The sequence below is a fragment of the Helianthus annuus genome, chromosome 14, assembly GCF_002127325.2.
Source record: "Helianthus annuus cultivar XRQ/B chromosome 14, HanXRQr2.0-SUNRISE, whole genome shotgun sequence".
Taxonomy (NCBI): domain Eukaryota; kingdom Viridiplantae; phylum Streptophyta; class Magnoliopsida; order Asterales; family Asteraceae; genus Helianthus; species Helianthus annuus.
The window spans coordinates 152,640,663-152,657,375 of record NC_035446.2 but is presented as its reverse complement, the minus strand read 5'-3'; the positions used below and the strand labels follow the sequence as shown (position 1 = coordinate 152,657,375).

The following is a 16,713-nucleotide window of genomic DNA, read 5'->3' as shown; positions in this document are numbered from 1 at the left end:
GGTCAATCTGAAAGAACAATCCAGACACTGGAGGATATGCTCAGAGCTTGTGTGATCGACTTTGGTGGTAGTTGGGATTCACATCTTCCTTTGATTGAATTCTCCTACAACAACAGTTATCACTCCAGCATCAACATGGCTCCTTTCGAGGCTCTCTATGGTCGAAAATGTCGTTCACCAGTCTGCTGGAATGAGATTGGCGAGGCTCAGCTTACCGGACCTGCCATCATTCTAGAGACAACAGAAAAGGTAAAGAAAGTTCGTGAAAACCTTCAGACAACTAGAAACCGTCAGAAGAGTTACGCGGATCTAAAACGCAAACCCTTGGATTTTCAAGTCGGTGATCGTGTATTACTTAAGGTCTCACCTTGGAAAGGTGTGATCAGATTTGGAAAGAAAGGAAAACTTGCACCTAGATATGTTGGACCATTCAAGATCGTCGAAAGAATCGGTAAGGTAGCCTACAGACTTGAGTTACCTCCTGAACTTGGAAATGTTCATCCAACCTTTCACGTGTCCAATCTCAAGAGGTGTTTAGCTGATGAAAACCTCCACATACCGCTTGACGAAATTCGTGTTGATAAAACACTGAAGTTTGTTGAGAAACCGGTAGAAATCATGGAACGTGAAGTCAAGTGGCTCAAACGCAAGCGCATTCCTTTGGTCAAGGTTCGTTGGGAATCTAAGCGTGGACCCGAGTTTACTTGGGAACGTGAAGATCAAATGAAGGCCAAATATCCGCATCTTTTTCAATCAGTTTCCTCTAAATAAATTTCGGGACGAAATTTCCACAAGTAGGGGAGACTGTAACATTTGTGCTTGTAATCATTGTGAATAGTTCAATTATCAATAAAATAATGTTATTTGATCCCAATGTTTGTTTCGTTGTGCTTTACATTTTTCGTGTTTTGAATTTTATTCAATTCCAAACTCTACATCGCTTTCTGGAGAGTTATACGCTAACTAGTGCGTAAACGTACTCAGCTTAATGCGACAAATACTCCGGAACATCAACATATACTCAACATACCTTAAATAACCTTTACATAACTTAGAAATAAGTTTTGAAGGCTTTGGTATGGCAAAAACAAGCTTTTGGATGATTCAGGGACTAAAAGTGTCAAAAAAGTGCATAAGTTTGCACTTTCGCGCATAACTTACGTTCTAAATACATCCGGACATCCAAAAATTTATGTAAGCATCCTTATATTATGCCTTAGTGTTTGGCATGAGAAAAATCCATTCGTCGCGTCATTTGGATCGTCTTTTACGCTTATGCGCATTCCGTCGTAATTAAGCGAACATCGCGATCGTACGGCCAAACGAACCGACATCCGGAATATTTTTGAGCATATTTCAAGTCCCCTACACTTTAACTTCATCTTAGAGCCTTGAAATGAGGTTAACGGGGCTTAAACGTGCCAAAAATGGGCCAAAATACGTGTTTTTGAAGTGCAGGGACCAAAATTGAAAATTCTGGTCTGGGAACCTTAGGCGGGGCGCGTAAGGATTTGCCAAATCCTTACGCGGGGCGCGTGAACATGTCTGACAGAAAGATTTTGCAATAAATGCAGAATCTGGCCTTTCGTTCGATCAAAGGGCAATGCCTCTTCACCCAATGAAGGGCCAAAGGCCAAGTTCACTGAACTTATCCACTAGACACATGTACGTACGAGATCAAAGCACGATATTCGATAAAACGATCCTAACGGTTCCACTTTTCCTATAAATACCCCCCCCCTTTTGTGTAAAAACCCACAAAATCAGATCTAAATGCTCTAAGTTGATGCCTTTGCTTCATACCTGAGCTATTAGATCTAGATTAGCACTCGGGGACCCTCCGTAAGTCTTCTTTCGCTCTTTTATTCGCTTTTCGAGTCCGAAAGTCGACGTTTAGTTGACTTTCTGCGTTGACCAGCTTATGGTCGATGCGAAGTTCATGGAACTTCATAACGTGAGCGTGATCACGATGGTTATGGTCCGTAGTGACCATACCTACTGATTACCCCGTTGCCTAGGCTCAGTGACGAGCCGTAGTTTCGGCCAAAATGCGCATTCTCGCGTATTTTGTAACCAAACTACTCGTGGGCATCAAAGCCGTTTGTTTTGATGCCAAACCTGTTTCTAAACTTAGTTAAGCATGTTCTAACATGCTTAGCTCGTCACTTTTAGTTTAGTGCTTATATAGGGTCGTAAGGTAAGCGATTTAAACCATCGCTTATACTTTCGAACCCGACCCATTTGGTCGGTCATTAGGACCCGACCAAACACACTAGGTGACCATAGCTATAACCTTCCGAGGTTATACCGTGTGGTCTCAATGTTAGGCGTTCCGAACGCGTTCTACGCGAACGACGCGTTAGGGTAGCATAAGCTACCTAAACGGGTCGTGATGGACCGTAAGCACTTAGATTAAGTTTCATTTTGGTATGTAGGCTTTGTTAAACCATATTACACGAGTCTCCATACTCGCTTGGTTTACGAACCCGCGTACTGTCCGATCCTTCCGATTTGGTCCGGTATATTAACATAGCTACCTATTAGGTGCCGTTGATATCCCGTGATCTTTCGCATTATCCGGTTATTATACAAGAACTCAAAGCAACCTCAGGTGAGTACATAGAACCCCATCTTTTACTGTTTTCCAAACTGTTTTGGGGTGAAACACATGTGCCTATCTGTTACTTTCATGCTTTCCATGTTTTCACATCGTATATATGCTATGCTCATTAGTACATTATAGTACATGATTTCATTACATTTTATGCTATGTATGCCCATTGTGTGCGTACTTAGTACATTGATTTACATAACACTTTTGCTGCATATGCTTACTCAGCATATGGGCACATCGATTTACATGAACATTTCTGTTGCATATGTTTACTCAGCATATGGACACATTGATTTACATGAACATTTCTGTTGCATATGTTTACTCAACGTATGGACACATTGATTTACATGAACATTTCTGTTGCGTATGTTTACTCAGCATATGGACACATTGATTTACATAAACATTTCTGCTTCGTATGTTTACTTAGCATACTTAGTGCAAATTGTTTACATCACATGCCTTCATTTTGTTATGACATTTGGTTTGTTTAACATGGGACAATACATTCATTAACACTAGCTACGCCGTTCGTTAGTAGGTAGTGGTACCATAGGAATTGACAACTCCCATTCCTGAAGTCCTGGGTTTGATAGGACTGGAAGGAATGACCGAATTCGATATACATAACTTAGATAAACCTTTAATTTGTTTAAGGGTTTATCGCCGCAGTCTCAAGGCTTGGATGTATGCATAGTTTACAATACCGCATAAATGTTATTACCAAATTGAGCATGCATTTTCCACAGAACATAACGTTGATTTAAACCACGTTCTACTTCAACGACTTGTTTTGTGCATATGGTTTAAGTTGATACATTTCGCTTACCATATATAATACATTTTGGGATTTCACATTACCTGACTTACATTGAACATAAACATTTTGACATTGACATACACACTTGGTGGTTTACATTGAACATAGACATTTGACATGGTTTACACAATAACACTTGACATTTGGGTTATACATGAACAATTTACATGGTGGATTGGTTTGGGTAAATGGTTTAAGTAACATGGAGTATGTAGTATGATGCAAACATGGTGGATACGCCGCTGGTACTTCCTATATATAAATGTTTGTATAATATTACATATCTTAGCGTTATCTAAATCATTTCAGTTTATACACATGACATTTTATACAAGTAACATGCTTTTCATGAGACATTACCTTACAAAAACAACTTATTATATTCAACTCATTTTACTGGGTTACTCGTTTAACCTTGCACTTATCTATACATATCATCTGATGATTTCGTTTTTCAAATGATTTACAAAGCAAGACAAAGTACAAGGTTCATGACTGACTGTTATTAAACATTCTTTAAACTCAAGTCATGAATCACATTTTCACAAAACCTATGTATCTCACAGGCATTTTTATGCTGACGTACCTACTTTCACATGTGTTTTCAGGTGTTGTTCCATAAGGCGTTGATCACATTACTAGGGCGGACCTGTGCCTTAGTGCCTAACAATGAAGATAGGCTAGTATAATTATGTTCTGAACTCTGTGCTTTCTGTTTTAAGACAATGTAACACCCATGTTTTATAAATAAAATACAGCTTGTATGCCATGGTTATGTAACAATTAATTCTGTTCACAACACTCCCCGACGTTTTCCGCCGCGGTTGCATGTTATACGCGGTCGGGGTGTGACACAAAAAGTTGCAAATCTGAAAAAAAAACTAAACAAACATACTTATGGGTATCGAGTATCTTTTAGATCTGGAACATCATGTTCAACCTCGAAAATCTTTTAGATCATCTTCAACATCGAACCGCCATCTGAAACATCATCTTCAACATCGAACATCTTCAACCGGATCTGGAGCTTTTTTTGGATCTGGTAGCGTTTTTCCGGATCATCTTTTGGATGTGGATGATCTTTTGGATTCAGAGCATCTTTTTGGGTCTAGAGCATCTTTCCCACCCACCAAAAATCAGAGTACTTTTGGATATGGATGATCTTTTAGAAGATGAATGTTTTTAAAGAGAGAGATATGGAAATGTATATAAAGAGAGAGAAAGCACAAACCTATGCTTACCTTTAATGTAACCAGACGGATAAGTAGATAGATCTTGAACTCTTCTTCGATGCTGGGATGAAGTTGAGAGAAAGAAGGGCTTTGTGTGGTTTTGATAAACAATGTAAAAATGGGGACGATTCTTTTTGTGGTTTCACCAGTACATGCACATGGAGTTACAATTATCCCAAGGCATCAAAATCTCACATTCATACCAAAATCTCACCAGTACATGTTGAAGACTATGAGAGAGAGAGAGAGTTTTAGGAAATTTTGAAGAATATGAGGGGTTGTGAGTCTCCGGTGATTTTTGGGTCGTTTGAAAATTTTGTAGACTGATATAGGGTTTTAGATTAGGGGGTAATGATGTAGTTGATGTAAAGTTCTTACAAGTTCTTACACCAATGCAGACTTTTGTTTCTTATAAGAGATTATATTAAACAATGGCTTTCCCATATTGCCCTTCACATACCTTTAATATATTAAAAAATAGACAAAAGGGATTCAAAATCCAGTCATGACCAAAAATAAATCTCAGCCATCCATGAAGCTTAATCAATGGTCATTAATGGGTTTTCAGGGTTTAGTCAACTCAACTGGGTTTTCAATTTATCCTTGCCCTATATATATATATATATATATATATATATATATATATATATATATATATAATATTTTACACCTCAGCTTGACATGTCATCAAAAACCAGCCACATCATCAAAAAATGGCCACATAGGATAAAAAATTTAACTGAGTTAGTACTCAGTTAACGATGTGGTGCTAGCACAAACGAAATGTCAAGTTGGAGGTGCCAGGAGTCAAAGTGTTAGTTGGGGGTTGGCAACGATCAAAGACTGATAGTTGAGGGTGATTAAATTCAATAACCCAAAAATATATTAGCAAATTCAAATAAATATAATTAAAAGAAAGTTAATGGAGTCATATCAAATAATTTATCATGTATGATTCTATTAAAGGTTTTCATTATTATTACATTTTTATATCTTATTTTTACACCTCTTTTTAACTTTGTCTCTCTATATATAGATAAAGAGAAGATATATGTGAATATTATATATAGCTTTTGTTGATATACAATAATAAACAAATAAAAATTTAACACTTAAATATAATCTCAACAGCTTTTTTCCTGAAAGGATTGATCCGAATAAATTTACACAAACAATCTTCCTATCGAAGGTGATGCGAAATCGCTTTTCCAAAATTAAAGCTTGACGGCGACTCCGTTCACCGCGAAAGCGACGTTCTTGATTCTGATAACGACGACGACATTGACGCCGACGCGCTCCCAGAACCGAAGAACAAATCAGAAAGCGCGTTCCCAATATCCTCAGGCGCGTACTTCACAACACCAGCATACTTTCTATTTTTTCCCATCTCAACTCTCCACGCATTGTAAAATTCCGTATACGCTGGCAACAGTTTTCTCGCAACCGACACTTTAATCTCGTCACGTAGCTTACTGTTAGGTATTTCAACGACTAACTGTTTACGATGAGTCTCATCAAATAACGTGTTTATTTTCTTGAAACAGTCTCGTGCATTTTCAGCCGTCATAGTCATAGCCGACATGTTTTTAGGAACACTGTCGATTACTTGGCCCCACGCGACCCGTTCGTAGTTGGCTGCGAACTTTTGTACTTCCGATTTTCGTTTGTTGATCCAGTCGTCGCCTAGAAGATACCGGAGATTCGATGACCGGACCGTCGAGATTATGTGTTGGAGGTTGTTAGCGAGGAACAGGTACGCTTGAGAGACGTCTTTGTAGTGCTTCGCTTTTGCGTCGAGTTTACAAACGAGAACGAAAATGAACCATGTTAACCATAACGATAACGCGGGTGCTGGAGAATCTTCTGTGAATGATCTGTCGATAAAAGTTTCCGGCATTTGAACCTTTTCGGGTGGTGGGTTATCCAACAGGATGTCGGCTAATACGCCATAGTTTCCGAGGAGAGAAAGGTAGTTCATCGTATCGAATGTAACTTTGTGAACTCCTGCGCCAGCGACGGTTGTTTTCAACGATTCTTTGTTGAGTAACGCTTCGTACTCGGTGAGATCTAGTCGCACTGTCTCACCGAGTTTTACCAACGCGTTAACCGCTTGGTTAACCACAACAGACGTCGACTGAAACGAGAAAAGAAAAACGATATCTGGCCATCGGTCAGCTATTGCGGTATACATATCGAGCATCCGGAAGATTCTTTCCGGTGCTTTCTTGCTGTTTTTGGCTACGATTTCTGGAAACCCAAACAATATCAAAGCGCCTTCTTTTGTAATATCGGTATAGCAAGCTTCACGAATCGAATCAGACGATGCGAAAACTTGATCGCATAGAACTCTTTCACCGTGAAACAACGTTTTCACGACAATTTTTAGCGCGTCCAACCAGCTTTGGATTTTGACATCTAAAACCTCAAAATCCATTTTATGGACATGAGTAGGTTTCAGCTTCTGTATGCCCAGCTTGTATATACCTTCATCAACTATCGATTTACGAATTACTTTATATATATTCACACATTCTAGACCATAGCCAGATGAAATCATACAATCTGCTATGGTTTTCAGATCCTTCATGACTCCTTCAGCAGCATTTTCAACTTCGGTAATCAATTCGCCAGCAACGCGTACCTCATCATCAGACTCATCAAATAATTCCGTTAAACTCAAACTCGATCTAGGCGAAGTCCTAGACGATCGAGTTGAGACGGATTCCGGGTCTAACTGTGCTCGATTCAATGAAAGAATTTGATAAAACTCTTTCTCCAGCCGCTTCATGGCGATTTGCATGAGATGCTGAGCTCTGATCAGCAACTCTGAGTTAGAATTCTCAGCAGCTAATGAATGCATGGCTTTATGAAGCTTGTTTACAATCTTGATAAACTCGAAAGCCTCCGTACGATTTTCGTAGAACAACGAGGTGACTTTAGCGTACGTGGAGGATTCGGGATCCCATTTGACGATGACGGGCTCTGCGAGCCCGAGCGTCTGGACCATAACCGAGTCTGATAAACTTCTTGTGGGAGCCGGTAAGGCGAAACGTGAAGGGGAAGGATAATGAGCAATGAAAGAAGACGAAGAACGCTTAGGAGAAAAGCCAAATTTCTTCATATTTGGATGTAGAAATTTAAACAAGAAGTTGTATGATACTGTATGGGACTGAAAAGAATGGATGTTGGTACTATTTAAAAGGAGAAATTTCAGTTTTGGTGTGTGTGGAGAAATGTAAAATTTGGAAGTGAATGTTGTGGGGTGCGTGAGGGGTATATATAGACGACACAGAGATCAGGGGGCGTGAATAGAAAGAAAGAAAGACAAAAGTTCCGTTACTGGTATTGGATATTGACTTTTATCCATTTTAGTGGGAACTTGAAATGTTCCAGAGTCCAGAACATTAACAGACAGATTTTCTTTGTAACCAAGTTCCATGATTACTTTATAAAAGTCATAAGAGAGTATTTTTCTATTGTACAACTTTTTTTACTAGCAACATGCATCGGAAACTCATGAATTGATGTAATATAAAATTGCAAGTTTGTTCAATATTGTTAGCTATCGAATTACTAGAATTTTAGTCTTGGAAAGTTTCATATTTTTATTGGAGAAAAATGCCCGGATAGTCCCTGTGGTTTCATCTTTTTTTACCTATAGTCCCTATCTTTCTAAAACTACTTGAATAGTCCCCAAGTTTTCACGTTTTGTTCTCGGATAGTCCCTGGGTCTAACTTCAGTTTGTTTTCTCTGTTAAAATGATGTGAAATGACAAAAATACCCTTTCCTTAAAAGGCCAAACCATAGGGACTATCTGGGCATCTTCTTCATTTTTATTTATAAAACCCCACCACCACACTTCATCTTCAACCTCCACCCACCATCACTCTCCTCCACCCTCCACCATCACCGCCACAGTCACTCTGCTCAAATCTAAAAGAACAGAAGTGAGGGATTACCGATTGAACCGCCTAGGAACCCATTTTCCAGCAGTTTTACTCACATCCCACTTCTCTTTTTATCATACCTTCAACTTATAATCTAGCTAACCTCCTGTTTTTGCATTATCAATCTCAACATCAGATTTCTCAAGATTACATTCCCTGACCCATCTCTGTATTCAAACATTTTTTTTCACTAATCAAACTCAATACTACATATCAATCTTCATTGATTCAGTCAACAAGAATGTAAAACATCCAAAAAAATCAAACAATTTTGCAACTTTTGTACCTGGATTCACTGAACAACAGAGAAATTATGCAACTTTATTTGTTAATCAGAGCTGAATGACAGTTTATCGGCAATCAACGGAGGTTAATCGGAAGTCGGTCAGTGGTGGGTATTCATTGGCCAGAAGTGAATGTCGACGGTGGATGGTAATGGCGACCGGCCGGAACAATCGGAAGTGGTGGGTGACGGCAATAGGTGGTCGGTCGACGGTATTGGAGGTGAGGTAGGGTGAAGGGTAGATGGTGGTTGGGGTGGTAATCGGACACGAGGAAGAAGGTGGGTTGGTTGGTCTGACAACATTCGGAGGATAAATTAGCACACACCACTGTACCACACACCACTGTACCACACACCACTGCTCCGCCGCTGTGCCACCACCATCGTCATCACGTATCAATCACCCACCATACCTCCACTCGAACCACCTCCCTGCCGTCGCGACCAGGTGGCCGGAGACCACCCGTCTCGATCTCGCCTCTCTCTCCCCCGGTTCTCTCTCTCTCTCTCTCTCTCGGTCGAATCTCACTCTCTCTCTTGGTTATGCAGGTTATGTGTGTGTATATTGTGAGATAAAACTAATGGGGGCTAGGGTTTTGAAGAAGATGAAGAAGATGTAGGGATAGTCCCTATGGTTTGGCTTTTAAGGAAAGGGTATTTTTGTCATTTCACATCATTTTAACAGAGAAAACAAACTGAAGTTAGACCCAGGGACTATCCGAGAATAAAACATGAAAACTTGGGGACTATTTAAGTAGTTTTAGAAAGATAGGGACTATAGGTGAAAAAATGTGAAACCACAGGGACTATCCGGGCATTTTTCTCTTTTTATTGTTATGAAATTTGTTTAAATTCAGTTACCTAAACAGAATATTTATGATTGAAATTTTGTTTACAACAATGGAACAATATTAAACCTTGAATGGTTTTTATAATTAGAAGGAAAAAATATGAATGTGAAAGTTTGGTTAAAAATATTTTTTTTTTTTGAAAAAATGATAAAATGTATATTATAGTAAATAAAACTGCAACATATTTACGTTTGAAGTTAATAAAAATATAAACTAAGTGCATATACATTGAAGTAAAATTCTGTTATGTAAGTGTATTTTAAAATTATTTTCTAATTTAGTTTATATAAAATTAGTTAGTGTTCAGATTCTTTTCTTCTAAAAAAAACGAGTAAAATATGATATCTGCCTTTTTAACTTGTCATGTATGACGTGTCAGCAATAACCTGACAATAGGTGAACGCAGGAAAGCTGACGCGGCCAACATATCCTTTTCCAGGAAAATGGATTTTTCTTGTGTCACAAGACCACGAAATTTCGAGCTACCTCCCTCTATATTCCTTCATGATTAAAAGATTACAAGTGGGGTTTCCCTTATGAGGCAATGTGTACTCGGGCGCGAGAAGGGGCCACAGCGCCATTATAGCGCCGCGAACACCGCCCCTCCGGCGCCATGTTTGAAATTTTTTGGCCAGCGCGAACATTATAGCGGCGTGATGAACAATTGTTTTAAATTTTTTGACCGTTACAAACGGTCGAATTTAATAAAAAAAAAATTCAATTTCTTTTTAAACTTTCCTTTAAAATCATTCTCTCTCAATATTTTATACAATTCTTAAATATTTTATACAATGAATCCATTCAACCGGGGCTTCATTCCTCCCCGATCTAGTGCGGACCCAAACCAAAGTGGCAATCCTACTCGTCCCGTGGCACCGGTTCCCACTAGACCCAACCCTTTCGGCTCCGGTTTTCTCGATTACAATCAACAAAGTCCCGGGTTCATGAATCTTTTGAACCAACCGCTATCATGGGATCCTAATCTCTACGGGTGGAACCCAAGTCAAAACATGGATGGGATGGGGTCGTCTCAAGCGTTTGGGTCGGCTCAAGCGTTCGGCTCCCCACTACACGAACCCGATGTTGTTCCGGAGACGCAACCCGAGGTACCGGATACGCAACCGGAGACGCAAAAAGGAAAAGGAAAAGCAAAACGGGCACATAAAAAGAAAGTGGAAAACAACACCCGAACGAAAAAAAATGTGCAAACGTGGGAGCCCGAAGAGGAGTATGCGTTAACCCGCGCTTTCATCGATGTTTCGGAGGACCCGGTCATAGGTATGTTTATTTTTTTTCTGTTTTTATATTTTTCTTCTGTTTTTTTTTTTTTAATTTTCGGTTTTTTATTTTCTGTTTTTAAATTTTTTTTCTGTTTTATTTTTATTTTTGGTTTTTTATTTATTTTGTGTTTTTTTATTTTCAGTTTTTTGTTTTTATTTTCTGTTTTATAATTTTCTGTTATTTATTTTCTGTTTTATTATTTTCTGTTTATTTTCTGTTTTTTAATTACTTTCTGTTTTTTATTTTTTTTTCTGTTTTTTATTATTTCCAGTTTTTATTTTTTAAATTTTGAGCTAACATTTTATATTGTTTTGTGTGTAGCAAACAATCAAAGTAAAACCGTATTTTGGAACCGAATACGAGAACTCTTTTTCGAGCTCATGGGTAGGGGAGAGGAATACCGCCTACCGGACTCTATATCGGGGAAGTGGTCCGATATAAACAAGAAGTGCACAAACTTTCAAACCGTGTACCAACGCTTGTATTCCGGGTGGAAAAGTGGAAGTAGCGATGAAGACATTACGCAAGAGGCATTGGTCGAGTATACGAACGCTAATGGCCATTTCCCGTACATGAAGTGTTGGCAAATCCTTCGCCATAGCCCCAAATGGGCCGTCGTAACTACTCCTAGTGGTCGTTCGGGAAATACACGGCCATCAAAGAGGTCCAAAACAAACGAGTCGGGTGAACCCGAAACGCCAACCTCCGACGCTCGAAACATCGGCTTGAACGAGGATATTCCGGATGACGAGCCGGTGGAGGAGCTACCAAGACCGCCCGGAAGAAAAAGCCGGGCGAAAAAACCCGAGTCGTCGTCGATGTCTATGGGAACGGATATGAGTCACGCATTTTCGGAGATAAACAAGCGGCTTCAAGACATACACGAACTCGGTAACAAACGTTTGGAGGAGAACGAAAAAGTTACGGAGATTATGCGGGATCGACAATGGGCTCACGACTTTGACTTCTACTCCAAACCGCATGACCACTTAACGGGAAAAGCTTTGAAAATGGCGTTGGCTCAAAAGGAGCGGATTGAAAAAAAAATATAATCTTTGATTGTGTAATTTTTTTTATGCTAGTTTAATGTTTTTTTTCTAGTTTCATGTTTTTTTTATTTTATTGTACTTTTTTTATTTAATGAAATGAATTTTATTTTTAAAAAACAAAATGAATTAAAAAATTAAAAATTAAAAAAGAGTAATGATTACACAGGGGCTTTATGACTACGGCCTCAAATTACATAAAGCCCCATAAAGCCCCGGGGTGACGTGGCATGCCACATGTCGCATAACGCCCCTTTGAGGGCTTTATGACTACACATGCCCTGACTTTAGCCAAAATCCGGATTATATCGATTTGTTTCGGTATAACATTTACGATATCAAATTTGAATACAACTTGACCGAAGAGTAAACAAATAATGAAGTCGTATTTATACCAGAATATCAAGAAAGAGTTAACAGACTCGTCACTGCAGTTTGTTCAATTAGGCCAGTTCAGGCCAAATTTCAAACTTATACTATTTTCATACCTGACATTCTTGAAATATGTCAGTTCCCTAAAAAAGACGGAGTTAAATGTCATTTTCGTCCCTATGTTTTGTCCAATTATTTGATTCAACCTTAATTTTTTAGACGGAACTAGCATATTTCAAAAGTGTTAGTGATGAAAATGATACAAATTTGAAATTTGGTTTGGATTGGCAAAAATGGACAAACCACAGGGACGAAAATGACATTTAACTCATCAAGAAAAAAAAAGTTAAGCATACATGTATAAAGCGTATATATTATTTCAAGTATAATGGGTTAAATTGAAACCTTAAAATATCATTGTTTATTAACAAGGTTAATATTTCATAGTTCAGGCAAATTAAGAGTATGGTAATTTACCATAGAGTTAATTACATAGTTAGTCCTTGTGGTTTGCACAAAATAACATACTTAGGTACTAATAGTTTAAAATCACATTATAGGGTATTAACTTTTCATTTTGTAACGTTTGGAGGTATTAACTTCTAGGGTATTAACATAGTTAGTCCCTGTGGTTTGCACAAAATAACATACTTAGGTACTAATAGAATGTGATTTTAAACCTGGTTTGCACAAAATTACATACTTAGATACTAATAATTTAAAATCACCTTCTAAGGTATTAACTTTCATTTTGTAACGTTTGGAGGTATTAACTTCTAGGGTATTAACATAGTTAGTCCCTGTGGTTTGCACAAAATAACATACTTAGGTACTAATAGAATGTGATTTTAAACCTACAAATAACGTTAATACCTCCAAACGTTACAAAATGAAAAGTTAATACCCTATAATGTGATTTTAAACTATTAGTACCTAAGTATGTTACTTTGTGCAAACCACAGGGACTAACTATGTAATTAACTCTTTACCATATGCTAAGCAGTCAAGACTCTCGTAAGCTACTTAAAAACCTTTTGCAAAAGTTCAAACTGAGTCGAGCATAAACGAGTCAGAGTCTAAAAATAAGTTTCGAGCTTGACTTATTATTTTTTATAAATATTATAGTTGAGTTTAATCAATGTAAGTTAAATAATAAAAATAATTTCAAATACATTTATTATTAAGATGACAAATAATATTTAATAACTGAGTCGGGCTCAAGCTTGAAAAACATATCACAAGTCATTCATGAGTTGTGGCTATAAAGCTCAAAATGACTTGAGAGCTCGGCTCGTAACTATTGGAAACACAATGAAAATATGATACTTTGTTTGCTAACTACATGTACAAATAATACGTCGTTATTATTAATATGATTATAATGTGTTTTCGATCTCTTTGAATAAAGATTCAAAACCGATTAAGAAGTGTTCAAAGTGGAGCGACTATAAATAATGACATATCGATTGTAAAAGTGGTGTTACTATTGAATAGGAATTGGTCCTGCATGAACCTTGAAGTAATTTAAAAGTAGAAACACGAGATTCTTGATGAATATCATTAGTTCTGATTTACTTCCAACTCCATTAGATTAATTTGGAGCCTTAATTAAATAACCAACAACCAAGAGAAACTTAACATTATATTATATGCTAAAACAAGGTATGTTAATTTTCTAAACATATTTAAACAATTATTCAAGTTTTAGTCTGCTAATAATCTAAATGCATTAGCGGATGCTTTCATGGGACGGAGAGTCACCCCCCCCCCCCCTCCCTATTTTTTCGATTAGTAGTGTAGATTTTATTTATTGTAAAAGTGGTGTGCCTATTGAATAGGAATTTGTCTTGCATAAACCTTGAAATAATTTATAAGTAGAAACACGAGATTCTTGATGAATATCATTAGTTCCGAGTTACTTCCAACTCTATCGAATTAATTTGGACCCTTAATTAAATAACCAACGTGCAAGAGAAGCTGAACATCACATGTTACAACAAGGTATGTTAATTTTTCTATAAATGATTATTCAAGTTTCAGTATACTAGTAATCTAAATGCATTGGTGAATCTTTTCATGGGTCAAAAGGTCCCCGGCCTCTCCCTCCCCTCCCTAGTTTTTTTTATTAATGGCGTAGATTTTATTGATTGTAAAAGGGGTGTGCCTATTATACATGAATTTGTCTTGCATAAACCTTATAATAATATAGAAGTAGAAAAACAAGATTCTTGATGAATATCATTAATTCTGATTTACTTTCAACTTTATTGAATTAATCAGGACCCTTTATTAAATAATCAACGAGCAAGAGAAACTGAACATCACATGTTACAGTAAGGTATGTTAATTTTTCTATAAATAATTATTCAAGTTTTATAAATAATTATTCAAGTTTCAGTCTACTAGCAATCTAAATGCAATGGCGAATCTTGTCATGGGCCAGAACTGTAACACCCCGTGTTTTCGAATGTCAAAGTCAAAGTCAAAGTCCAAGTCAACTTTGACTTTCTTTGACTGTAGATAGTCGATTTTGTGTTTTAATTGTATTATGTGGAGTAAGTGTTGTAATCAGCAAGAATCGAGGTAATCGAATGTGTTTTAACGCAAACCGATCTACGACTGTGAATAGTAGGAAGTAACAATGCGATAAAGTTAACCTATTCAGCAATCAAACCGATCTAACAATCAATCGAACTCGAGACTCGAGTTATGCGAATTGTGGTATTGTTATACGTGTGTGTGTGCCTTATGTGTTACTTGTGCGTGTTTACTTTATGTTTGGTGTGGTATTCAAGCAAACCAATCGAAAATCGAATCGAAACTCGAAAAGCAATCAAACTCAATCGAAACCGGCATCGAAACGTGACTTAACGAAGATTGTATGTTAGATATAGTGGTTGGGATTAAAAGTAATTTGACTAGGAACTCTATCGAAATCATAACATCATACGTCGGAATCGAAACGTCGAAAATCGTCGCAAAATACTCGAAGTGCATGGCGGATCGAACAGGAAGCATCCTGATCGAACAGGCCAGCCGATCGGCTAGCACTTTGCCAGCCGATCGAGCTGCCCACTCGATCGGAGTTCCCAGCCGATCGGCTGCCACTTTCCTCTTTTGGAAGCCTATAAATAGGGCTGTCATTGTCATACTTTCCATTTTTGGAAAGCTCTGACCGAACCAGCTATCTTCTTCACCTTTTCTCAGATTTCTCTCAATCCCGGTAAGTTTTCACTCTAATCCTTGTACGATCTTGATCATTACTTGATTCTACACCTTTCTATCTTTCAAAACTTGGATTCTAACCGTGAAATCACCAAGATCTAAGTGTTCTTGGGTGATGTCATCATGGTGTTCTTGAAGAACATCATGTTTTGGCCTCATTCCACTATGATTAGCTTAGATCTAACCGATTTTCACATAAACAAGTTAAGATCCATCATAGATCTAAACATTTTCATGATGTGAAGGATTGAAAGAAGGATTCCCAACTTTCTTTCAACTCTTTTACACTCAATGCTTTCAAATCAATAGAAACGGAGCTTGAACCGGCTAAACAACCATTCTAACAGTTAAAAGGTTCAAGATTCGGATTCTATATATACAAGGTTAACCCGATATCGGTTAAACTCTAAACCGACATTCCAAACCGTTCAACCGGCCGGACTTGGGTGATTCCTGTTCGAGCCAAGGAAACAGGTGGGAACGAAGATTATCATAGTTCAACACGTTGTCAAGATACCTTGAAAGAATGACAAATAAACAAACAACCAAGTGTTAGACGAGAGGCCGACCAGGTCAGAAATGCTGGCCGAACGGCTAGGCTGTCGAACAGCCCAGCCGATCGGACATGCCAGCCGATCGACCGGGCCAGCCGATCGGCTAGCACATGGTCCCACACTCCCAAACTTTTGAAGTATAGTATTGACGAAGTAATGTTCAATCGGATGGGTCACCCGATGGATAAACATTACTGTTCGGATCATGAGATACTATGCTTCAATACTTAATCGTTTTCACAACTTGTTCGTAGTAGGGAATGCCAACCGATCGAACAGACTATTCGATCGAGTGACATTCAGTTGAGGACTAACCCTGAAGCTCCTAGCCGATCGAGTGAGCTAGCCGATCGAGCGAACCGCTCGATCGACCAACTTGAAAGGTAGGAACGCTTCAGTGATCTCAAATACTGCAACAAAAACTTCCAAAGTTCAAATCCTCTAACACAAACACACCAGAGGAAGAAACAATCCACTCGAATGG

General features: G+C 38.1%; 2 protein-coding genes across 2 annotated transcripts; one reads left to right on the top strand and one right to left on the bottom strand.

Moving 5' to 3' along the window:
• Positions 1-5,759: 5,759 nt before the first annotated feature.
• Positions 5,760-8,474, bottom strand: LOC110904402 (exocyst complex component EXO70H1). Its single transcript, XM_022150258.2, has one exon. The coding sequence runs from the start codon at positions 7,788-7,790 to the stop codon at positions 5,907-5,909; it is 1,884 nt and encodes a 627-aa protein (XP_022005950.1). The 5' UTR covers positions 7,791-8,474; the 3' UTR covers positions 5,760-5,906.
• Positions 8,475-10,527: 2,053 nt separating this feature from the next.
• Positions 10,528-12,099, top strand: LOC110904401 (glutathione S-transferase T3-like). The gene is made up of 2 exons (XM_022150257.2): positions 10,528-11,029; positions 11,354-12,099. Exons 1-2 carry the CDS (start codon positions 10,543-10,545, stop codon positions 12,082-12,084), a joined length of 1,218 nt encoding a protein of 405 aa, XP_022005949.1. The 5' UTR covers positions 10,528-10,542; the 3' UTR covers positions 12,085-12,099.
• Positions 12,100-16,713: the final 4,614 nt, after the last annotated feature.

Coding starts and splice junctions, on each gene's coding strand:
- LOC110904402 (XM_022150258.2), bottom strand. CDS start 7,790: ATGAAGAAATTTGGCTTTTCTCCTAAGCGTTCTTCGTCTTCTTTCATT.
- LOC110904401 (XM_022150257.2), top strand. CDS start 10,543: ATGAATCCATTCAACCGGGGCTTCATTCCTCCCCGATCTAGTGCGGAC. Junction 11,030..11,353: donor TTCGGAGGACCCGGTCATAG/GTATGTTTATTT, acceptor TTTTGTGTGTAG/CAAACAATCAAAGTAAAACC.